General features: G+C 45.0%; 1 protein-coding gene across 1 annotated transcript in view; it reads left to right on the top strand.

Annotated features, from left to right (window-relative positions):
* IGF2 (insulin like growth factor 2) overlaps window positions 1-24234 on the top strand; it is a 28300-nt gene extending 4066 nt beyond the window's left edge. Inside the window, exons 2-4 of the mRNA XM_077820028.1 lie at window positions 9438-9600; window positions 21809-21975; window positions 23928-24234. Coding sequence (XP_077676154.1) covers window positions 9438-9600; window positions 21809-21975; window positions 23928-24167 — 570 coding nt within the window. The 3' untranslated portion in view covers window positions 24168-24234. The remainder of the gene's footprint in view (window positions 1-9437; window positions 9601-21808; window positions 21976-23927) is intronic.
* The last annotated feature ends 311 nt before the right edge of the window (window positions 24235-24545 follow it).

The following is a 24545-nucleotide window of genomic DNA, read 5'->3' as shown; positions in this document are numbered from 1 at the left end:
ACTTGTGACATTCTAAATATTAAGATGAAACACCTTCCCCTGCACTCTTATAACTTCCAGACACTCCCAGGTCTCTGGAGTGGTAACAGCACCTCTGTCCTGGATGTGCATTAAGTCAAGGCCTGACTTTCAACGGTGCTGAGTGTCTGCATTCTCCCATTGACTTCAGCTGGAGTTCTGGATACTCAGCATTTCTGAAAATCAGGGTCCGCATTCTTGTTTATGCTGCCAGAGTGGTATCAAGGGGCCCTTAGAGAGGACGCGTTTCCCAATGGTTTGGGCATCAGCCTGGGATCTGGGAGACTGGCTTTGCCACAGACATCCTGTGCGACTTTGGGCAGATCACTCACTCTCACTGAGCTTTGGTTCCCCATGTTTAACTGCCCTATCTCTGAGGGGTGCATTGGGGATAAAGTCATTAAAGACTGTGAGGCACCCCAGCAGGATGGTAATAGGGAAGGCACATAAGTACCTGAGATAGTGTAATTGAGATTCAGGAAGTCCCTGTGTAACTGCCAGGCAATCTCCTGCCTAATATCGTTGAATACATCACTCATTATGTCTGTTAACCTAGGCTTAATTCTCCCTTGCCCTGTTACATGCGTAATTACTTACACCAGTGCAAAGTGGGTGTGAAATGCTATCAAATGGGAATTGCAGCTTTACAAACCCATTCTGTAGTGTAAGCGATTTCCTCAGGGGAAGAATTGGACCCACTATCTCTGACTCCAATCTTGTAGATCAGGTCATCTCTCTAATTTGATCCTTCTGGTAGAATGAAACTCTAAAGTGGGCCAAACCAAAGGAGGAACTGGATCAGTCAGGAAGTTTGGTGGTTTGCCTGGCCGGGAGCTCATACAGGAGAGAGGCATCACAGGGGTCTAGCAGCCTAAGCACAGAGCCGCACACAAGGCACTTCTGCATTCTCAGCTCAGCTCTGGTGCAGCGCCTTTGGTTGGCCTCTTATTCTCCAGCACTTGAATGGAGCTGACATACCCAGCTGACTGTGCTGTACGTAGCTAAAAAAAATCTATAACAGCAATAAGGGAGGCTCTGCCACAAGCTTCAGCTCACGACACAGCAGAGTGCAGGTATCCTGCATAACCTCACGTGGACACTCACCTATTGCTGGCATACCACAGCACAGGTGTGACTGCTATTTCAGCATATCTGAGTACAGCTCAGGGCTTGTCTAATTATTATTAGGGTTGTCAAATGATTAAAACAATTGCGATTAATCATAGGTTTAAACAATAATAGAATACCATTTATTTAAATAGTTTTGGATGTTTTCTATATTTTCAAATACGTTGGTTTCAATTACTACACAACACAAAGGACACTGCTTACTTTGTTATTATTTCTGATTACAGATATTTGCACTGTAAAAAAGATAAACCAAAGAAATAGTATTTTTCAGTTTGCCTCATGCAAGTACTGTAGTGCGATCTCTTTATCATGAAAGTGCATTACAGGGTGGGGAATTACAGGTAGGACCCTGTAGATATAAACAAACTTGTCTTAGCAATTGACTGAACAAGAAGTAGGACTGAGTGGACTTGTAGGCACTAAAGTTTTACCTTGTTTTATTTTTGAATGCAGTTATGTAACAAATATACATTTGTTTATTGCACTTTCACGATAAGGAGATCGCACTACAGTACTTGTACGAGGTGAATTGAAAAATACTATTTATCTTTATTACAGTGAAAATATTCGCAATCAAAATAATAACAGTAAGCACTATGCACTTCACATTGTGTAGTAATTGAAATCAATATATTTAAAAATGTAGAAAAACATTCAAAAATATTTATAATAAATTGAAATTGGAATTGTTTAACAGTGAAATTAAAACTGCGATTAATCACAAATAACTTTTTTAATCAAGGTAATTTGTTTTGAGTTAATCACTTGAGTTAACTGCGATTAATTGACAGCCCTAATTATTATTATTTTTTTGTACTGGTATAGCTGTACCAATGTAGCTATAATAGAGATGAAAACCCTGTATGGACGAGCTTCACCAGGACAACTTTAGTGGCACTTAGAGGCCCCAAATTAGGGATCAGGGCCCCACTGTGCAAGCCATTGTGAAAACAGCCTCTTTCTCTGAAGAGATTACTATATAAACTTGCCCCAGTTTCAGCCCCACTTTGCCCCAGTGCAAATGCATCTGTGCTGGGGCTTTGCAAGAGTATAGCTTATATCAGTGCAAAAATCCGTGAAACAGACAAGCCTTTTTAGATAGCCACTCTGAAATGTGGTGGAGGGTAAATAGACACACCTGAGTAGGGTAACCAGATGTCCTGATTTTATAGGGACAGTCCCTATATTTGGGGCTTTTTCTTATATAGGTGTCTATTACCCCCCACCACTGTGCTGATTTTTCACACTTGCTATTTGGTCACCCTGTACCTGAGTCAGTGTGGGGCAGATGGTATGCTGCAGGTGAATAGGATTCATGCTCTTGTCTTGTTTCAGCTCCTCACTTGTTCGCTAACAGTGCTGGGGAAGCAGATGGTAGAAGCCTTTTATCATCTAAGGGAATCCTAAGTTTGATTTACTTGACCGGTGAGGGACCAATCAGCCTGGGCAACTGAGAGAAATAACTTGCATCCTCCCACTTGCAGTGGGCCTGGACGAGGCAGCTTTTGTGTTATTTTTTTTTTTTTCAGTACAGGGGCTTCTCCCCAGGCTGCTTCTCCGGTAGACCCTGACTTAGAGGGACGACTTTCTCTGGAGGGGAGAGGGATATTCAGTCTCTCTCTCTCTCTCTCTCTCTCTCTCTCTTCCCCTCACCGGCAATTTCATTTGGGGCACTGATTCACACAACTAGACGAACAGCTCCTCTGCTGAACAGTGTGGAAACATTGTGCAGGAGCCGGTGTCGCTGAATGAGCAGAGAAATTACAATGAGCTGAGGAGAGAACGAGGAGCCAAAGACAAATGTTACAGTAAAACTAGCCACTCTAGGGACACTACGCTACAAAAAAATAACCATATTTAAACTCATATAAAACATGCTTGTGGCCCAACAAGCTTTCTAAACCTGGTGGAGTTTTACTTGTCTGTGTGTAAAGAAAATCATATTATAATGACGTTATTGGATAATTTAACCCTACTAAGGACTGTTTGACTTCATGTCCGTGCAGGCAAGAAGAAACAGCATTATACACACAGCTGAGCCAACCTGATTTCACAAGAGTGCAACGGGTTGATTTTTTTTTCCTAGTGAAGACTTCCCCCCCACCCCCACCCCCCCCCCCCCCCGCCATGGTGCTGTGCACCTTACATCTTAGCCAGAAAAACTTCCTGAGTAAGTTGAATATTGCCAGCCATTTTCAGCCCTAATCTATTTGTATTATATTAGTGCCTAAGACCTCATTGTGCTAGATCCTATACACACAGTAAGAGACTGTCCCAGCCCTGAAAAGCGTACTGTCAAAATAGATAAGACAGCCAAAGGGTGGAAGAAAGGCAGTATCATCCCTATTTCCCCAGTGGGGAACTAAGGCAAGGGCAGATTAAGAGACTCGCCCAAGGTCACGCAGCAAGGTTGTGGCAGAGCTAGGAACTGAACCTAGATCTCTCTGACAACAACAGGCAGCGTATCCCAACTGGAATTTAGGAGGCTTCCTCCTGCAAAGTGATTTTGTAACCAGAAAAAAATAGGCTTTGTACACTTGTGGAAGTGACCTCGAAACACCTCTCCCCTTCCAGATTGGGGTGGGATGTAACTGGAGAGGAAAGAGAGCAGATTGAATGTCCTCCAGGCACTCTCTGCAAGTGACAATGTCACAGAGGTCAGAAGGCCCATACAGAACTTGTCATGCAGTCAAGCCTGCTGGGTATTCCAGAGAATAAACATGGCAAATGGATAAATAAAGGTCTATGGGACTGTGTGGGATTGCAGCTACTTTAACCAGGAGAAAGTGCAGCACTAGGTAGTAAATATGCTTTTTGCTTGCTTGCTTGCCTCTCTGGTTTCTCATTACATTGTTCTGTGGAAGGGAGGGGAAAAAAATACACGCAAGGTAAAAATCACCCTGAGACCTGTCTGTCTGGAAAGAGCCAGCATTCAGAGTAAGAGGAGGGGTTATAGACTAGGCAGTTCATTGGATCACACATGACCATATCGGTATTGGGTTAGATTACAGCATCAGTACCATCTCTGTCCTCAGAGCCTTTAATACAGGGCATTTAAAAGGGGCTCTGTACCTGAGTCAGTGGGTCATTTTTTAGGGTGGAGAGTAAACTGATGGCACGCGTTTACTCTGTATGGGGAGAAGGGCTGGGGGCCCAGCTTAAATGGTAATTTAAGCCTGGAGGTGCTGGCATTTTCCAAAGGAACTGAAGTTTTTTCCACAGAACTGGAGTGTATCAGGTTACACTGCTGACAAAAACTCTCCCTCCCGGTATGTGTTTATTCTCTCATGGTACATGGTAGGGATGGGGAGACTAAGGGTAGCTCTGCTTGGGACTAGGCCACAGCTGCTTCTTTGGTTAAGGTGAAGGCTCTGGGAAGGAGGGGAAGAGCCGAATACAGGTCACTTGGGGCCTAATGCATCACTGGCGTAACTCCATGGAAGCATTTGGCCTAAGGTGTTTAGTCCACTGGGGTCTGTGGCTACTTGCTGCTCTATTTTCTCTGCTAGTGCACACAGGTGGGTAGAAAAGGAGCTCTCTTCCCTGTTCTCTGTCAAGACACCTGTCTGGGGTGGAGGGTGTCACTGCCAGGGCAGGGGACTTGTAATGAGTTTAGACTAGAGGTACCAGAGAGGAACCGATGGGTCTAGCAGTACTCCCTTCAGATATCCCATCAGTTCCCTTGTGTGGTTAGGATGGGGATGGAAATATGTAGCTGGATACTAGCTTGCTTGGAGAGGGATGGATCAGAGGAAGTGACCTTTGTTCCAGAGCAGCTACCCCTTGTGTTTTGGACATGACTTATTTCTGGGTTGTGAAACAGGCAGCTCTCTGTGCATGGCAGCTTTCAGAGCAGACCACAGTGCTGACTCGCAGCAGGGAGGTCACTTGCTTGCCTGATAGATGTTCTTAAAGTGTGACCCTAGCTAATGTTGCAGATAAAAGTATACAGGCTTGTGGTCTGGGAGAGGATTTTATCAGGGTTCTTTCAAGATTCAGAGACAGACAAAGCCCCATATCTTAGTCCTTCTGCGGAGGGTTGTTTTTTTGCAGAGATTGGTCAAACATAAAATTAAGCAATCCCCTTCTGAGGAACTGACTGTGGTGGGATAGGGATGGGGGTGGGAAGGGGGAACTGATGACAAGTTTCTTGGTTAACCATGGTGCTTATGTGAGCAGGAGGTTAATTGGAAGTGGGGGACGATTTGGTTGTCCTTAAGCCCTATATCAGCTGCTTGTGCAATGACACTGCCTATATGCCACCTGCTACCCTAGTGATGAGCTGCAAGCTTAGCTTAAGCCCCAGGGGACATTAAGCAATCAGAAGCCTCATAAAAATGGGATAATTGTGCTAATTAGAGATCACAACCATGAAGTTGCTACATCTGGAATATGACTGAAGTGCACAGGAAGTACCGAGGTAATGCCAGGGAGCATTGGTCACGACTCCCAGCCCAGGCCATTAAATCAGGTTAAAGCCTTTTCATAGGAAACACTCTAGCTTGGAAGGGTGTATGAAAATGAAATCATGGCTCAGTGATATTCCTCGTGTTTCTCAATGGAGGTGCAGTGCAAGCCAAAACCTCAGTAAGTGACTAAGAGCTTGATCCCATTGAAGTCCCCACTGACCTCAGTAGTGCAGGATCAGACTCTAAATGTCATCAGAACATAAGAACAGCCATACTAGGTTAGACCAATGGTCCATCTAGCTCAGTATCCTGTCTCTGACAATGACCAGCCCCAGATGCTTCAGAGGAAATGAACAGAACAGGGCAATTATTGAGTGATCTATCCTCTGTTGTCCAATCCTAGCTTCTGGCAGGCAGAGGTTTAGGGACACCCAGAGCAGGGGGTTGCATCCCTGACCCTCACTATTAGCCATTGATGGACCTATCCTCCCTGAACTTATCTAATTCTTTACTGAACCCAGTCATACTTTTGGCCTTCACAAAACCCCCTGGCAATGAGTTCCACAGGTTGACTGTGTGTTGTATGAAGAAGGACTTCCTTATATTTGTTTTAAACCTGCTGCCTATTAATTACATTGGGTGGCCCCTGGTACTTGTGTTATGTGAAGGCTTGCTAGAGCTTATGCACTTTTCTGTTTTTCTCAGTAAGATTTGACTTCTAATTTTTAAAAGCCTCTTTTACTCTGTTTAGCCATGATGGAAATTTTTTGGTCCGCTTACTTTTTAAAATATATTTGTGGCATACATATAGTTGGAGCCTCTATTATGGAGGTGTGGGTGGGTGGGGGTTTAAATCCATGCAGCTTGCAACTATTTCATTCTTGTGATTGTTCCTTTTAATTTCTGTTTAACTGGCCTTCTCATTTCTGTGTAGTTCCCCTATTTTGAAGTTAAATGCTACTGTGGCGGGTTTCTTTGGTATTTCCCCTTTACAAGGAAGTTAACTTTAATTAAATGATGTGCTATTACCAAGCAATTCAATTGTATTCACCTCTTAGACCAGATCCTATGTACTATTTAGGATTAAACCAAGAATTGCCTTGCCTTGTAAGGTCCAGGAATAGCTGCTCCAAGAAGCAGTCATTAATAGTGTCTAGAAATTTTATCTCTGGATCGCACCTGAGGTGACATGTTCCCAGTCAATATGGGGATAGTAGAAATCCCCCCGTTATTATTGGGTTTTCTGTTTTTGTAGCCTCTCTAATCTCCCTGACCACTCACAATTACTGTCACCATCATGGTCAGGTGGTTGGCAGTATATTCCTATTGCTATACACTTATTACTCAAGCATGGAATTTCTATCCAGAGAGATTCTGTGGTACAGTTTGATTCATTTAAGATTTTTACTATATTCAACTCCATGCTTACTTACATATAGTGCCACTCCCCCAACAGTGCAATATACTGGGTCAGTCCTATATATTTTGTACCCTGGTATTACTCTGTTGTATTGATTATCGTTGTTCCACCACGTTTCTGTGATGCCTGTTATCAATATCCTCATTTAATACCAGGCACTCAAGCTCACCCTGTCTTAGTATTTAGACTTCTTGCATTTGTATACAAGTACTTATAAAATTTGTCAATATTTAGTTGTCTGCCTTCCTATGATGTAACTGAATAGAACTCTTTTGATTGACTGTTTCTCTTCAGTTCCTACCTGTACTTTATCAACTTCTGTCCTCTCCTCCTTACTAGGATATAGAGTATCCCCTTTAATAAAACCTCCCTTAAGAGATGTGTCTGTCCGAATGTTGTGCTGCTCCGCACCTGTCAGTTGTCCCCCAGCCCTTAGTTTAAAAACTCCTCTACAACCTTTTTAATTTTACATGCCAGCCTGTATATCTGGCCTGAACTGCAGCATCTTCCAATAGGAGGATTTTAGGAGTGTTGCCAGGTTAGGAAGACTAACAAGTACCCAATGTACTGGCTTGTGGGAACACAAACCAGGACTACAAGGGACAGTGGCAGATCGTATCAGTTTATGCCCCCTGTTTGGACCTGCAAGTGAGGATATGATGTGCATCTTTCTCTTTGCTACTTCTTCAGAACATGTCTTCATACAAGCTAGTGAAATCATGTGTTGGGCATGGATATGAGGCCTGAATTACAGAACTAGGTCAGGGGTGTTCTGAGCGGAGGCTCTGGTTCAGGTCCATCTCTAAAAAGAAATCAAACATTAAAATTGTAACAGAAAAAAGATGACACTTACTGGAGGAGTCCTTGGCTCCCCTTCATATTTCCCCACCATGCTAGGCCCATGTGGCCTTTTATTTTTCATGATCTAAAGGGACTAGTAACCATGGTAAAGTCAGATTATTTCTGTCACTGGTGGGTTGAGCTGTACTCTACTATGAAAGTTGGTAGGAAGGATGGCTTTGTGGATAGGCTATTGGGTTGGAAAGGAGACTTGAATTCAATTCTTGGCTCAGTCACAGACTTCCTCTGTGACCCTAGGCAAGTCTCCTTTATCTACCCTATGCCTCTCTTCCCCATCTGTAAAACAGGGATCAAACCATGAAGTTGGATAAAATCCATTAATAATTAAGAGTTGTTCAGATGTTGTGGTGATGAGAGCCACATAAGTACATAGATAATACAGCATTTTTTCTCTCACTAACTGTGGACCTCAAAATTGCCTTATTCTATTTGCCATCTTGCCATTCTCTCCCCCTGCAGTTCTGACTGGATTTCAGCAGCCACATTCACTATGCTGCTTTATTTCAGGGTTTTCTCTGGAGGGGCTCATCACTGAGGTATCCCTGTCTCCAGTCATGCATGATTTTAGCCTCTTCGCTCCTGAGAGGTGGTATTAGCTCCATTTTAAAGAGGCTGAAAGTGGGACACTGAGGTAAAGGGGCTCGCCTGAGGCCACCCAAGGGTGTGTGATAGCACTTCATGGAGTTACATACACACCCAAGAGGAATCAAAATCAGGCCCTAGCATGCTAGGGAGGGGAACCGGGGGTACAGATTTTGTGATGGAGGGCATTAGGCATTGGCCTTTAAACCTTCTGGAGATCTGGGTTCAAATCTTGATTTAGGCCACAAATAAAGTAAGATAAATTGGTGGTTTAATCCTAGACTATTGGCCTGCATGACTACCACCACAACCAACTTCCCCACTCCCCCTTCCCAGACACACATTTGGCAGTCAGTGCTCAGAGGCCTGGGACTGGAATAGAAGGGGATGAAGCACGTCAGTACTGAGGTTCATGGCTGGAGTTGAATAGAGAAATGATAGTACATAACAGTCCCACAGAATCACAGTTTAAATTATTGCTATAGAAAACAGCCCTACCTATGATGCCTTAGCCCTAAGTTTTGGTGTCTGAAAGAATAATGTAGTGTTTCCATAAGGAAGAGAATGACAGTTCTAAGGGATCTCTTTGTAACCCCACCTTTAGTCTCCCAAAGATTGTATTCAAAGCTCGGCCCCTGAGATTGACTGACTGAGCAAAAAGGAGAAGATACATCTGATGGCAGCAACTAAGGCAACCGTGCGTCCTTGGCCGTGACAAAACTGGGAACTTCTCTCAGAGGCAGAATCTTCTCTGGGTGACTGAGAGGAGATGTTACTTTGTGGGAGCCAGCTGTATGCAAGTGGCAAGATGAATGTTGTCTGGCAATTGCATGTTTTTAACCACTGTCAGAAGAGTCCGAATGCTTCACAAATAAGCTAAAGAGCACGTGCTTCTCCTTACACAAACAGTCACAAGCCCTCCTATGCATACACACATGCATGTTGTGCTTGGTGCCTAGAGAACACTCAAGTGGGGTTCTGTACCATAGTTAACATTTTGAATTTGTGTCTCTCAGGTGCAGAGGATGTGTGCTTCTAGGCGGATACTGCTGCTTGCGCTCACCTTCCTGGCATACACGGTGGACTCCACGTCGGCATATGGCACTGCTGAAACGCTCTGTGGTGGGGAACTAGTAGACACACTGCAGTTTGTCTGTGGGGACAGGGGCTTCTACTTCAGTAAGTAGCTCTGGCATTTTTTTTTGTGTTGAATTGACAGGCTACTTGGGCATCAGGGAAGCCAGAGGGGCATGCAGCAGGAAATGTTCTCCTCCAAAGACACATTAGCGGAGACGCAATCACACATGCTTCTTCATCCCTATGGATGAACAGGTGACTTCTAAGAGCACTGGTCCCACGTCCCTGATGGGCAGCTCACACTACTAGGATTCAGTTCATTTCCAGGGAGACAGAGCTCGTTCTAAAGATCTCTCTGACCGAAGGTGCCATAGTCTGGTATCAACACCCCCATGTGCCCAGCATTAGATCTAACATAACTTACCCTGGCTCAATGCACTACCCACAAAGTGAAGGCTGTCGGAAATACACTAGCAGTTGTGATAAGACACGTGCAAGAGAGTAGAGAATCTATGCCCTCTTTTATGTCACCTTACTCCCATTTTGCACTGATATAAGCAACTACCCAAGGAGCGAGACAGGGGAATCGGGCCCCAAGTGTGATGAAGATTCTACCATACCGGCGGAAGCCCTTATTTTTCATGCATGTGGCTGTGCCAGAAGTGTCAAAAGGAAGCTGCCCGTTATGCTAGGAGTATTCGCTGGGCGGAAAACTCCCATATCCGAGGTGGAGCAGGGAGATTGCTGGGAAGTTGATCACACCGGTGCAAGAATGCAATTGCCATAACGATTTTCCCAAGCCATTTTCTTATTACTGCATGCTCAGTCTGTGCCCTGCACATGTGAAAGCTTGTACATACACCCAGACACACACATCCAATTAGGCATTCTGCTTACAGTTTTACCTGCGGCTGACGGACAAAAGCTGCCAATAACAATATAAATTGATTTCAGAGGAAATGCTCATTTTTCCTTTTTTATCTGTGCAGCTCTGGTTGTCTGCATTTGTCTGTTTCAAGCCACTCCCAGTGAATTTCAAAGGCCCCAAGCATGGATAATGACCCACTGCTGAAAATAGTAGTTAACAGTCCTTTCCCAACCTGTTGCTCTATCACTGATGTCAAAAAAAAATTGGTTAGCTGCCGGCATACAGGGCAAAAATGTCTTCGGCGGCGTTCCTGGAAATATGGTAGAGACCCAATCACATCACGCTTTCCGTCACAATATCACATTGTTTTGTCCCGTTTATACTAGCAGCTAAAAGATTCAACAACTGTGAGGTATAGGAGGGAAAGGAGAGGAAGGATGAACATACTGTGGTTAGCACCAGGCCATTTTCCTCATGTAGACAGGGTCACACTTCATCCCTTACGTTGGGCAAATTCATTTCTGCAGTGAGGATGCAGCTCCACTGGTTTCAGTAGAGCTGCACCCTGAATTTGTCGCAAGAGTCTTGTTGAGGCATTTCAATCAAAGGACACTATTTCTCCCTCCCCCAGTTAAAGAATAATTCCATCTTGCTATTCGCTTGCTGACTGAACTGCTTTAATCTAATTACAGGAGTAACACTGAAAGACAAGTATAATTTGTAGGAAGATGGCCAGGAGAGGTAAAGGTAGATAGCAAATGCAGTCCCTGTTATAAATTCTCCCCTCCCTTACCACCCATCTGACTTAGGCTAATTAGTGGCAATTCTCAATCTCAATTGGTAACCAACTGTATAGGATTTATTGATATCTAGATCTCAGTTTTCAGGGGGAAGGGGAATGGCTACATTTAGAAAAGAACCCAAATCTCAGCTTTGAATTTCCACCCCCAAAGTGTTTTGGTCTGAACTTTGAGGTTTGGTTCAGCACAACTGATGTCGCATCAGTTCTGTTGTTTTGCCTCATCTCACAGGAGCAGAAGGAGGTTCCAAAACTTTCATAGTGCAAACCACATTGAGATTGTCTCCTGGACCCATCACCTACAATTCATGGTGGTATAGAATCCTAGTGTCATAGAACTGGAAGGGACCTCGAGAGGCCGTCTACTCCAGTCCCCTGCACTCAAGGCAGGGCTAAGTATTCTCTAGAGACCATCCCTGAAAGGTGTTTGTTCTAACCTGCTCTTAAAAATCTCCACTGATTGAGATTCCACAACCTCCCTAGGCAATTTATTCCAGTGTTTAACCACCCTGACAGGTAGTTTTTCCTAATGTCCAACCTAAACCTCTCTTTTTGCAATTTAAGCCCATTGCTTCTTGTCCTATCCTCAAGACGTTAAGAAGAACAATTCTTCTCCCTCCTCCTTGTAACCACCTTTTATGTACTTGAAAATTATCATGTCCCCTCTTAGTCTTTTCTTTTCCAGACTAAACAAACCCAATTTTTTCAATCTTCCCTCCTAGGTCATGTTTTCTAGACCTTTAATCATTTTTGTTGCTGTTCTCTGGACTTTCTCCAATTTGTCCACATCTTTCCTGAAATGTGGTGCCCAGAACTGGACACAATACCCAGAACTGGACACAGTGTGGTGCACTGTCCCTCGATTGGCCATCCCAGTGGCACAGCAGTGTAATATTAAGAATGCTACTAAGAATTTTTAGCTGTACTGGTGTGATTGAGCAGCTGATCATAAACTGTCACCATGTCACCAGCTACTTTTCTGCTGACCACTAGCAAGTGCTCCAGGGGCTACAGTTCTGGAAGCTGGTTTGGAGCACTTCCTTTCTGATGGTTAGCTTAGCTGCAAGAGTTTGCAGTTCTAGCTACTCTTTCTGTTCTCATCTTCTGCCTTCCACGTTTCCTTCTGTCAACAGACCACATGCCTAAATTCTGCTGAGACTATAGGACCAGAGACTTGCTTTACTAGCCAATTGTGAAGAGGATAGCTCTGTCTGGGTCTAACACCTCTTCCTCTCTGTCTATATATAGCTGAGTGTCTGTCTCTCTCCTTTTGGGCGTCTTTCTCCCCTCCCCCTCTCTGGGGAGGAAAGGGAATGGGGCTTTTGTTTTGCTGACATACGGACCTCCTTTCACCTCAAGTAACCCTTTCTTCCAGTCCAAAATAAAAACACTTTTGAAGGCAGATAAGCAGCTTCATGCCAAGTGGCAAATACTCTTTTCTTCTCTCGATCTTTCTGAAGGGTCCCTGTGCCCAGGGAGAGGAAATAAAACCAGCCCAAGCCCATGTTAATCCTTTACCACCTAACAAGGGGTGCTTCATAGGACCTGCAATGTAAATCAAATTACACCTTGCAAGTCATGGGAACATGTAACTATATTGAGACACTGGGCACAGAGGAGCATAGCATAGAAACATGCTTATTAGCTCTGAAAAAGCCCTCAGTGGTATCTGAATTAGAATGTACCCTAATGATCTAAGGAACTTTCTCTTTAGTTTATCTCCTGCTCATTGTGCTGAACTGAGTATTCGGAAAATTCTGGCTTTACTTTTCAAAACTGGGGCCAGATTTTTCATAACTGCTTAGCACCGGGCAGCTCTCATTGAGAACGCTGGCTGCTCAGCATGCCATTTAAACAGTGCTTAATCTGTAGTGAAAGAGGTGCCGGGGCTCAAGCAATTAGGTGCCGGGGTTCAAGCAATTTTTTTTTACTTCCATAACTGATGCGGCAAGCCCAGTAGCGCCGGGGCTACAAACTGCCAAGCCTAGAGGTGCTGGGGCTGAGCTCTGGCAAGCCCTGGCACACATTAAGCACAGCATTTGCATGCATACAGGGGAGGTGAACCTGTTGGATAATCTGGCCCCACACACACTGCTGAACTCCTCCTGCATCCATCAGAGAAAGGTCTAAACATTAAAATGTTTTGACTTATTTCATGCATCGCTTCTCTTCCAGCACTGGGATTTTCATAGGAACCCACTGCTATACATCAGTATGAAAGGAAATAATTTAAAAAAAGTCAATTAAAACTAAAGCACTAGGCAGGCATCGCTGGGAGGCATAGCACTGTTGCATTTAGGTGTTTCCATTAGCCCTGGTTGCTGTAGTGTCTGAGCACCTCTCGAACATCCTGGGCTTGATTCTCCATTGCTCTGCACTGTGGTGTTGCCATTTGCACCAGTGCCTGGTGGATGCAAGATCCCATCAGATCAGAATGGCAACACTTTATACCCACTTTAGACCGGTGTCATTGACAATACAAGGTGCAAAGCAATGGAGAGCTGGGTCAATGTATTTATCTGGTGAAGCAGGGAAGTACACCGGAAGTACACAGTGTAGGGGACTAAAAATTAAATTCACTTGGGAGAATCAGAATTGCCAGCCTCAGGTGTTCATAAATAATGAGATTATCTTAAAAATATGCATTGGGTTCTTTTTTATATGCCCTCTGGATTCGGAGTCTTTAGGACTCACATTTTCAAGCTCTTCTGCACAAGATCAAGAAATTTATGAATGACATGAAAGGGGAGATTACTTAGATTGCAAGGTCTTTGGGGCAGGGTCCATCTCTTTGTTGTGTATTTGCACAGCGCCTAGCACAATGGGTCTTGGTCCATGCCTGGGGGCTCCTAGCTACCATCGCATTACAAATAATAAATATTAATCATGACTCCCAAGAACCGCAGCTCTAAAAGAAATACAAACGATCATGGAGATTGTCGGTGTTGAAACTAACTTTAATGGCGGTGCCTAGTTAATTACCAGAGGACCATTTCTGCTGGGTTGTTAGTACACAAGGATGACACTCTGAGTCTGTGCTGGTGCTGGCAACTGAGGGGACGGGATAGATGAGAGAAATCATCTCTTTTTATAGAAACCATAAAAAAGTTTTGAACTTTTGAAAATACTTTTTTGCTTTGTCTGGTATGGTTTCTCTTGTAAGCTCGGTGGGACAGGGATTGGCATTGTCTGTGTAGCAACCCAGTACGACGGGGCCCGGATGCTACCATCGCCCAACAGCGATAAACGGAAATGGAGAGTGTATACTTGCTGCTCCCCAGGGTCCCAATCCTGTAGCCCTTACTCCTGAAGAAAACTCTGTGAGAGAGCCCACTGATGTTTAAATGGAATTCACACATGAATGAGACCTGCAGGAATAGTCCAAAGGCAACAGTTCTTCTGGGCGCACGCCTAATTCCAGGCCTTATATCTAAAGGGTGTGGGGGGTTTTCTTTGGTTTAAGCCAGTGGTTTTCAACCTGTGGTCTGAGGACTCTGCCAACTATGTCTAAAATTTCCAAGGGGCCTGCACCTCCATTTAAAATTTTCTAGGGGTCCGCAAATGAAAAAAGGTTGAAAACCACTGGATTAAGGGGGTGGGCCAGTGGAGATGTTGTTTCTCTCTATTCTGCATGGAAATGAGCTAAAACCGTAATATTTAAATCTAGATCTTGTGCACCCCCCAGGCGATAAGGGTTGAAGGAATATTTTGATCTGGGATTCTGCTTCAGCTCCTCTCCATTTCTGTATTTAGTGAAAGAGGATGCAAAGGTGTTTTGCGGTAGCGGAGAAAAGTGGGGAAACAACAGTTCTGAGACGTGCGAAGAATGCACATCCTCCTTCAGCTGGTACCAAATATGTGATTTTTTTTTTCCCCTCCATCAAATCATTTCAGGAGGAAATTTGGGGAGAGACACGCTGAAAACATTTTGCAATGAAAACTCCTATGACCCTCTCACAACGTAGTATAAACCTCTCCCTTTGTAGCCAGGTCCTCCACTGGTGTAGATCAGTGGAACTTTTGCCAATTTATACCAGCTGAGGATCTGGCCCTAGAGGTTAAGTGATCTTGCAGGACTTTTGGACTGTTTTTGTATTTGAGCAAGGCACTTGTGAAGATTTTCCTCTGATGCTGATGAGAGGAGAGAGTGGCAGAAAACCAGCTCTCTAAAATGAGTTGGATGTCAAAACACCAAACTCTGTGTGAATGTTTCTGAGAAAGGCTCCGACTTGCTGCTACCCAGACTCTTCTACAGTCCAACGCAGTGATGCAAAGGCAGCATTGAAGGCTATCGTTCTGACCAGGAAGCTTTTTGCACCAGTGTGAGTGACTGCACTATGAGCAGGATGATGGTGATTTAGGCTCAGAGGCATTAGAATGAGGGGTGCAGGGCCAAGAGTCTGACACCAGGGTTAGGGCCTCAGCAGGAGCAAGGGACTCCTGCTATGAGCAAAAAAAAAAAAAAACAGAACCAGGGAGAGGGGTGGATAGAAAGGAAGACCTGGATCTGGAGTTGTTGGAATAGGGGCAGTGGAGGAGGGGGGGAAACGGGGGGGTGTCTGACTTCTCTGTAAACAACAGCTCCTGTTTCCTCCTTTCCAACAGCTGATAAGAATTTAGCTCTTTCCAACAGCCACTTATGCTGACAGGGCACATTCTTTCTCTCTGCCATTCCTCACAATAACACTCGGAAAAAGAAGGGGCGGGGGGAGGGAGTTGCTGCTGGGTGGGGGGGAGGGGCAGGCGAGCGGGGGGGGGGGGGCGGGGGGGGGGGCGGGGGGCAGACTGAGACAATGGCTGTGGCTGCCCAGCCATCTGACAAAGGCTTTCTTGTTAGTCTCTACATTCCTCTGACAGGGGAGAGGGGATTGTTTACACCCAAAGCCTCATTCCATTTGGCTTGGTGCTTGACTGATTGGAGAAACCGGGGAGACCGGAGAATCCTAAAATTTCTCCTGTGTGTGGCACACAGACACGCAGCGCGTACACGCTGCTTCCTCCCCACGCAGCCATGAACAAGTACATGCGTTTCCCCCACCCCGTTCACAGACATGCATGTGGTGCGTCCCACCCCACCCCACACACATACCGCTACGCACATAGAATCGTAGAACTGGGAGGGACCTCGAGAGTCATCTGGTCCAGTCCCCTGCACTCACGGCAGGACTAAGTATTCTCTAGAGCATCCCTGACAGGCGTCTGTCTCACACGCAGTCTCCCTCAGGCATACATCCCCGTACGTGCGCTCAAATGTCACTGCTAGTAGCAGTTTTGATTGAGAAGCTGATGGCGGGAGAGGGAGGGGGGGGGAGCCAGAGAAATTCAGGGATGACCAGTCTAGCAAACCTGTCCACACTTTGTGGCTGGCGTCCTGGGGCTGTTTGAATTAAAGGAACAGATCAGCCAGCACCTCTCCTCCTCTGTGAGCTCTAAAAACAAGCTCCGAACATTAGGTAATATTCTGGTCAGTCTGCTTTCTCCAGATACCGGCTCTCCAGCAGTGGGCTCCCAGACCGGCAGCATGACCCAGTGTCACTTGTTGCTATGTCGCACTCCTATGAAAAGCAGAAAGGTGGCCACCTGACGTCCGCCCAGCCACGCCTGCCACACTCACTTTGATTTGGAAGATCTGAATGTAGGTGACGTGAGCAGGACTGAATCTTCTTCCTCCAGCTCCTTGCTAGGTCACCTAGGATATGCGTGTGCATACACCCATGGGCCTCCCGCAGTAGCACTTGTTTCACATCATACTAAGGGAGAGGGAAGAAGTGCTATCAAAAATCCTGTTTGCTACTTACATGCATGACCAAGCTGAGGCCTGCAGTTACGCTGCAGATATTTGCTCTGCGGTGTAAGTATTAGTGATAGTAGAACCTACATAACTATAATAATATTACCTAGCTCGCTTTTCATCAGTAGCTCTCAAGGTGCTTTACAAAGGAGGGCAATTTTAGCTTCATTTTACAGGTGGGGAAACTGAGGCATGGCAAGGGGATGTGATTTGCCTGCGGTCACCCGGCAGCCCAGTCGCTAGGTGACTGAGCGCAATCGCTTCTTCTTGCTGCAGTCACAAGGGCCAAAAGTATTCAAAAACATGGGTGCAGAAAATTAGGTATCTAAGTAGCACTGGCCTGATTTTCCCACAGATGCTCCATAGCTCACACTGAAGTCACAGGGAGATGCAGGTGCTCATCACCTCTGAAAACACTGGCCAGAGACGATGCATAATACTTTGCTATGAAATGCACTTGCACTGCCCCAGCAGCATTCACGTGCGCTAATGTTACTGCTAACTCTGCTCTTTCTGTAAGCTACTTCAAACCAACCCCCTTCCCCGAGGGGCTTCCCAACTTGGGTGTGGGCTGATCGAGGAAGGGTCCTGTTTTTAAGTGATAATACAAGTTCTAGGGATTCTGGGTAACCTCGTACATATCAGCAGTACGGGGGGTTGATTTCAGAGGAGCATGCCCAGTAAGCATAGGGCTTTAACAGAATGATTGATTTATGGAGCAGGAAAGGAAGCAGGTCTCCTTGTGAAAATACAGTCATTAGTTAAATAGAGAACACCAGGGGAAAGGTAAACATTTAACTCTTGCACTAATCTGGGAGTGAATGGCTGCTGATCCCTCTTCCATCACCTCTGCCAAAGAATAGATTCCCTATAGTAGTGTGGTAATACAGCAACCTAACCTCCTTCCATGTTTCAGTGACATTAAGGCAAGAGGCCACAAATGGGCCAAAAGCCAGGAAATTCACCCTTCAGTCCATGAATAAATCACATTAGGGAACTAACACTCACCCCAACCTAGGCCAGCAGTGTTATCACCCTTTACTAGACATTTCCTGGCTTCTGTTGCCTTTGGGTCATTATCTAGAAGTAGTTTCTGGTACTGAATATCCTTGTTTGTTTGTTTTTAAAAGCACTAAATCTTTCATGAAAGGTTGTATTGGCTTCTGGTGAGATTCAAATCCCCGGCCATCATACAATTATGTAATTGGAAATGTGTCCTATCATAGGAAAATAGTTGGCAGCAAAGTGAGCAAGGAAAACAGCAGGCAGACGGTTACACAGCAACTTCTCAGGGTTTTCAAGTGTTTTTGTTTGTTTCCTTTTTGGTGGGAAAGGAATGTTGAGTTTGGGGAAAAGGATTGAAGAATGGAAGGTGGAAATAGCAAAAGCAAAAACACAAGGCCATATTGGACTACTCACCTGCCAAACTAAAGGTGGGAATTTCAAGAGTGTTTGGTACTGCATTGACTTCAATGGGAGCAGAGTTAGGCCAATGAGGTGTATTTCTGAGAATCCCACACATAACTGTGTGCAGTAGATATTGGTTAAAATTGTCAAAAGTGCCTAAGTCCCATTTTCAAAAGTGACTTAGGCTGGAATCTGCCAAGAGATTTAGGCACCAAGTCCTCATTGAAATCAGTAGGAGTTAGGTGCCCAAATACCTTTTTGAATCCCACCCATAGGCTTCTAAGTTACAGTGAAAGTTAATGGAATTTAGGCTCCTAGTCACTTAGGTAAAGCACCTAACGGATAGCTAACTTCTCTCTTTGAAAGAAATGTTAAGTCTTTAAAACATAATCCCTTCCCCAGACCTATGCACTTCAGCACCTTAGGACAGAAATGCTGACACAACCTTCCACTAGTGTGAATGTGAATGGAGTACTATCAAAAAGGGTCACTTTGCTTTTTCTTGAATTTCACTTTACACTCCCTCTCCTTTTCCTGGAATCATAAATATGCTAAATATTCGAGCTGTTCCTAGTTTTTCAGACAGCAGGGACAGTGCAATACTTAGATTCTACTAGATTTCAGTTGCTTATAGGAACGGGTCCCGTGTCTGTAATAGAAAAGGGGACATTTGTCTTGTTAGCTCTCCTGCATCTGAGTATGATCAGTGTCAAGGTTCCTTCCCCACTCTGAACTCTAGGGACCTGCATGAAAACCCCCTAAGCTTATTTTTACCAGCTTAGGTTAAAACTTCCCCAAGGTACAAACTATTTTACCTTTTGCCCTTGGACTTTATTGCTGCCACCACCAAGCGTCTAACAAATATATAACCGGGAAAGAGACTGCTTGGAAACGTCTTTCCCCCCCAAAATCCTCCCCAACCCTACACCCCCTTTCCTGGGGAAGGCTTGATAAAAATCCTCACCAATTTGCATAGGTGAACACAGACCCAAACCCTTGGATATTAAGAACAATGAAAAAGCAATCAGGTTCTTAAAAGAAGATTTTTAATTGAAGAAAAAAAGTAAAAGAATCACCTCTGTAAAATCAGGATGGTAAATGCCTTACAGGGTAATCAGATTCAAAACATAGAGAATCCCTCTAGGCAAAACCTTAAGTTACAAAAAGACACAAAACCAGGAATATACATTCCATTCAGCACAGCTTATTTTATCAGCCATTTAAACAAAACAGAATCTAACGCATATCTAGCTAGATTACTTACTAAGTTCTAAGACTCCATTCCTTTTGTGTTCCCGGCAAAAGCATCACACAGACAGAGAGAACCCTTTGTTTCTCTCCCCAGCCCCGCTCCAACTTTCAAAGTACCTTATCTCCTCATTGGTCATTTTGGTCAGGTGCCAGCGAGGTTATCCTAGCTTCTTAACCCTTTACAGGTGAAAGGGTTTTTCCTCTGGCCAGGAGGGATCTTAAAGGTGTTTACCCTTCCCTTTATATTTATGACAATCAGTTATGCATATAAATGATTGGACAGCTGTGGATCCCTTCTTAGTGTGAACTCAGACAGGTATTCCCTCCCTCTCTGCATAGGCCTGCATTTCCCATCGACCAGGGGTGGCCAAACTTACTGATCTTCTGAGCCACATACGATAATCGAGGGCCGGACGTGCTTGCTGGGGCTTTGGGGCTTCAGCCCTGCGATGGGGTGGTGGGGCTAGGGTCTTCTGTGCTGTGGGGAAGGGGGTCTCAGCAATGGCGTAGCCAGGTGGGGAAGACAGGGGGAGCGGAGATAAAAAAGGCGCCACCCGGCTGACCCGCTGCCGAAGACCCAGAGCACCACTGGGCGAGTAAAACTTAAAAAGGCACCAAAAAATGTAAAAGGTGCCACTTGTGCTCGGTGGGGGAGTGGCCGTTGCCCCGCTCCCCCCCCCCAGCTACGCTACTGGGTCTCGGGGCTTCAGCCTCACAGGAAGCACCTGTCGGGGCTTGGGGCTCTAGCTCCACTCCTGCTGAAGCCCCCAGCCCCAGCAGGTATGCCCTGTGGGGCGGAAGCCCTGCCTGAGAGACCCCCTCCCCGCTAGCCCCACCACAGAGTAGAAGCCCTGAGCTTCTCCTGTGCCCGCCCCCGAGTCTGGTAGATGAAGAATGGGAGGGGGGGATGAGTTCCTCCACGAGCCGCATTGTAACTGTAAACGAGCTGCATGTGGCTCACGAGCCGTGGTTTGGCCACTCCCGCCATAGACATTGATGGGAGTTAAACACACACAGAGAAGAGTACATCCACTGTATCTGTAAGTGAGGCATCTGCCTCTCTCCCTCCCAGCTGTCTTTACTGTTTACCTGCTGATTAGTGGGTATTACAAACTGGAATACATGCACAGACTCACCAATGGGCCAGGCAGCTCATATGGACACACCCACAGCAGTCATGGGGTCTTTCCCTAGAGATAACAAGGCACTAAAATGCACCCTTTTATTTCCAGCAACTTGCAGCCAGTCACAGGGAACTGGCCACTGCTGCTGACCCCAATCAGGGTAGGGCTGGGGTTGGAAATTAGAATTAAATGGGGAGCCACAGTCCGAAGCATGGGGCCGGGGGAGAAGGCTGTGCCTTTAAATACAATCCAAATGCGGGGAGTTCACATGCCACCAACATTTTAATGAGAGAAATAAACTCCCAACAATGCTTGTCTTTTTCCCTTCACTGAACTTTTCTAGGAAGAAAACCATCCTTCTAACCTTCACGGCTCGCTGATTAAAGGTCGTGCCTGAGATGTTTTCAGAAAAGAAAAAAAAGAAAATAGATCTAGCCCAGCTTCTGGAATCATTTAAAAAGATGTTATGAGTCAGCAAAGTCCCCTATAGCAGCTCAGATTCACTCTGGTGCCTTACTTGTTCTGGTGACCTTAAAATGTGACTGTGTGGAGAAGGCAGAAAATGGGGATGTCCGATGAAATAGGACAGCGGTTGTGTTTTTTTGGTTTTGTTTTAAAAGCAATTAAACTACTGGTAGGTCTCCGGGGACTTCCTTTCATAGTTCATATTTACTGTACTTCAGCAACATGAGAGAGTGTACGTCTCTGCAGAGTTGGTAGGTTAGTCTGAAGAATGTTCTGTGTAACCCTGATGAAAAATGTACTAATGTTATATGGGTCTAAAGGGGCTTTATCCCTCAATTGCTGTTCCAATACGGAAGGGGAATGAGATCTACTGTTATAAGGCACTTTCATACCAGTCTAACTGTGTCCACGCTAGGAGTTGTACGTATAACTACATCAGTAAAAAATGACACCCCTAACTGAAATATCTACACTGGTACAAAAATTGTGCGCTGTTTACATTGCAGTAGTACCTAAAATGTGCAGGTTCCGTGCAGACCTAGGAAGAAGAGAGGACAATCTAATTCAAAACCACTGGTACCTAACTGGTAGGTCTGCCATTTCAGGTAGACCAGTGGGACGAAATAACAGAAGATTCAACCGTGGTATAGTGGAGGAGTGCTGTTTTCGGAGCTGCGACCTTGCTCTTTTGGAAACATACTGCGCAAAGTCTGTTAAGTCTGAGCGGGACCTCTCGTCCTCTTCTCTTGTGGTCCTGCCAGCACTAAGCAAGGTAAGTGAAGATTGTATCTAGAAATCAGCCACTCTTTAAAAAAAAAAAAAAAAAATCCCACTGGGAGAGGAAAGTTCTTATCTCTAAGATCTGCTGCTTCTGCAGTAACAACAGTACCTAGAGACCTTCATGGAACATAGAGTGAATATCTTCAGTGGGGAAATAATGTAAAATAACCTGTCCAAAACAAACATATAATAAAGTGAGAGATCAGATGACTAGATGAAGTAAATAAAGAGAGTAGGGTAAATAAAGATTAAAACTGAAAGGCAAGGGAGGACTCAAATGAGTTTAATAAGAACAGAAAGGACCACCAGATCATCCAGACAACTTGTGCTGGCCGCTACAAAGTGGAAGTAGCTCAGTCACGAAAAGTAGTACTGGCTACTGGAGCAACAGGAAAGCATTGTAATCTGGTGGAGAAAGCGGGGGACTGGGCATATGACTCCAGAGTTCTCTTGCTGGCTCGTGTGTTCTAAGGCCTTGGCTACACTGTGGGTGTGGTTCGAACTAAGATATGCAACTTCAGCTACGCTATTTGCGTAGCTGAAGTCGAAGTATCTTAGTTCGACTTACCTGGCTGTCCTCACGGCAGGAAGTCAACCGCAGCGGCTCCCCCGTCGACTCCGTTTACTCCTCCTGCCGAGGTGGACTACAGCCGTCGATTTGGGGGTCGATTTATCGCATCTAGACAAGACGCGATAAATCGATCCCCGATAGATGGATCACTACCCACCGGTCCGGCGGCTAGTGAAGACATAGCCTTATTGAACTAACTCACCTCTAGCACTGATCTGCTGATGCAAGGCACCAAGGGCCTGATTTTGCCCGAGGGACTGAGCACCCTCAGCTCCAAATAACTCCATTTGAAATTGTGGATGTTCATTAAAATTCCAAATTGGACCCTGTAAATGCAAATTGCAAGATTAGGGAGATGATTGATTCTCCTTTATGGTTCAGTAAAACCATCACACCAAGAAACAAATTGAGGCCACTTGCTTCCTCCTGTCTCATTTAGTCTTTCCTATCCTCATTTAGCTAAAGAAAAAATCTTGCTGTTAATAATAGTAATACTTAAAGTTTATATAGATCTCAAATCACTTTATAAAAGAGGACAAGTGTCATCCTCATTGGGGAAACTGAGGCCCAGAGCACTGAAGTGACTAGTCTGAGGTTACAGAAAAGTCAGCAATAGAACCAAACCAGTATCCCATCCACTGTGCTATGCTTTCTCTCAACAGCAGCAATAACTGGCAATGTCTGAGGGAGATGGAACCAAGGGCTAAATTCTTCATTTTAGAGACACCTGCCTATTTTTTGTAGGGAAAAAATTAACATTTAAAAAACCCTCATCCTGCTTGATATTTGCAGAAGGACCATCTGGGCTGTGGGAACAAAGTTGCTAGCATTTCCTAGTGGACAAATACATCGGCCCCACATACAGTCAGGAAGATGAATACATTTGGGCTAAATTGGATTGCAGAGATATCTAAATATCTAACTAAAAACTAGGTTTTGCATCTGAGCAGAGCTCTCGAGTGAAAGCAAATCTAGAAGAAAATGAATTGCCATCCATAATTGCCTTTAGTGGCTTCATAAATACTTCTGCTAGTACAGCAAATCCTTTAAATGAATCCCCCTTTCTCCAAAAGCAGTAACACACTGTCAGGGAAGAGAAGAAAAGCAATGAGAGAGTGCCCATCACAGGTAACTTCATACCCACCAATGCACAAGAGCTGTTAAATATCTCAAAGCCAGGAGTGAGATGTCACCTTTTCCCTCCTAATGCAGACTTTTTGCTTTCAGAGCCTCAGATTGGGCAGGTCTGCCTAGCTGGGTTTCACTGGGGCAACAACAGCCCACAGTGTCATGGGGTTTTCAGCCAATGGTCTATTCAGAGTGACCCTCATTTTGTTTTTCCTTTACCACCCCACCCCTTTCACTTCTTTCAGGATAGCTTTCAAAAACCCTCGCATGCCAAGTACTCCAAATATGATGTGTGGCAGAAAAAGAGCTCACAGCGCCTACAACAGGGAGTTCCCAGCATCCTCCGCGCTCGCAGGTACCGGTGGCAAGCCGAAGGGTTGCAAGCATCTGATGAAACCAAGGTGCATCGTCCCCTCATCTCCCTGCCCAGCCAGAAGCCCCTGGTAGTGCAAGTTTCCTCAGAAACATCAGGGAACCGGAAATGAACTGTGAAATGGATTCTATATATTTTTTTTTTTTTAAAATCTCCTGGGGGGGACTTTTGAGGCCTAACTTCCCTAGCCCTTAGCCCTCTTGGCTGCGAAGCAAGAGGGATATTGCCTTTCCACCCAGAAGCAATAAAAAGGGGGCACTGTAACACCATTTTAAAGAGAACCAAACAACTGACATAGTGAGAATGGGATTACAGCATTGTCAGCAACAACATAATTTCTGTGGCATTGTCCTTTAAGCATTAAAGTGTTTTTTTTTAAACTTCTGTTTTGTTTTGTTCCCCTATCTACCCAGTATTTTCAAGCCCATACTTAAAAGGGACCGTTTGGCACTTGAACTGTTTTAATATTGGGCAGGGCATGATATCCCAC

Source organism: Eretmochelys imbricata, chromosome 6, assembly GCF_965152235.1.
Source record: "Eretmochelys imbricata isolate rEreImb1 chromosome 6, rEreImb1.hap1, whole genome shotgun sequence".
Lineage (NCBI taxonomy): Eukaryota > Metazoa > Chordata > Testudines > Cheloniidae > Eretmochelys > Eretmochelys imbricata.
This window is presented reverse-complemented; position numbering and strand designations above follow the sequence as displayed.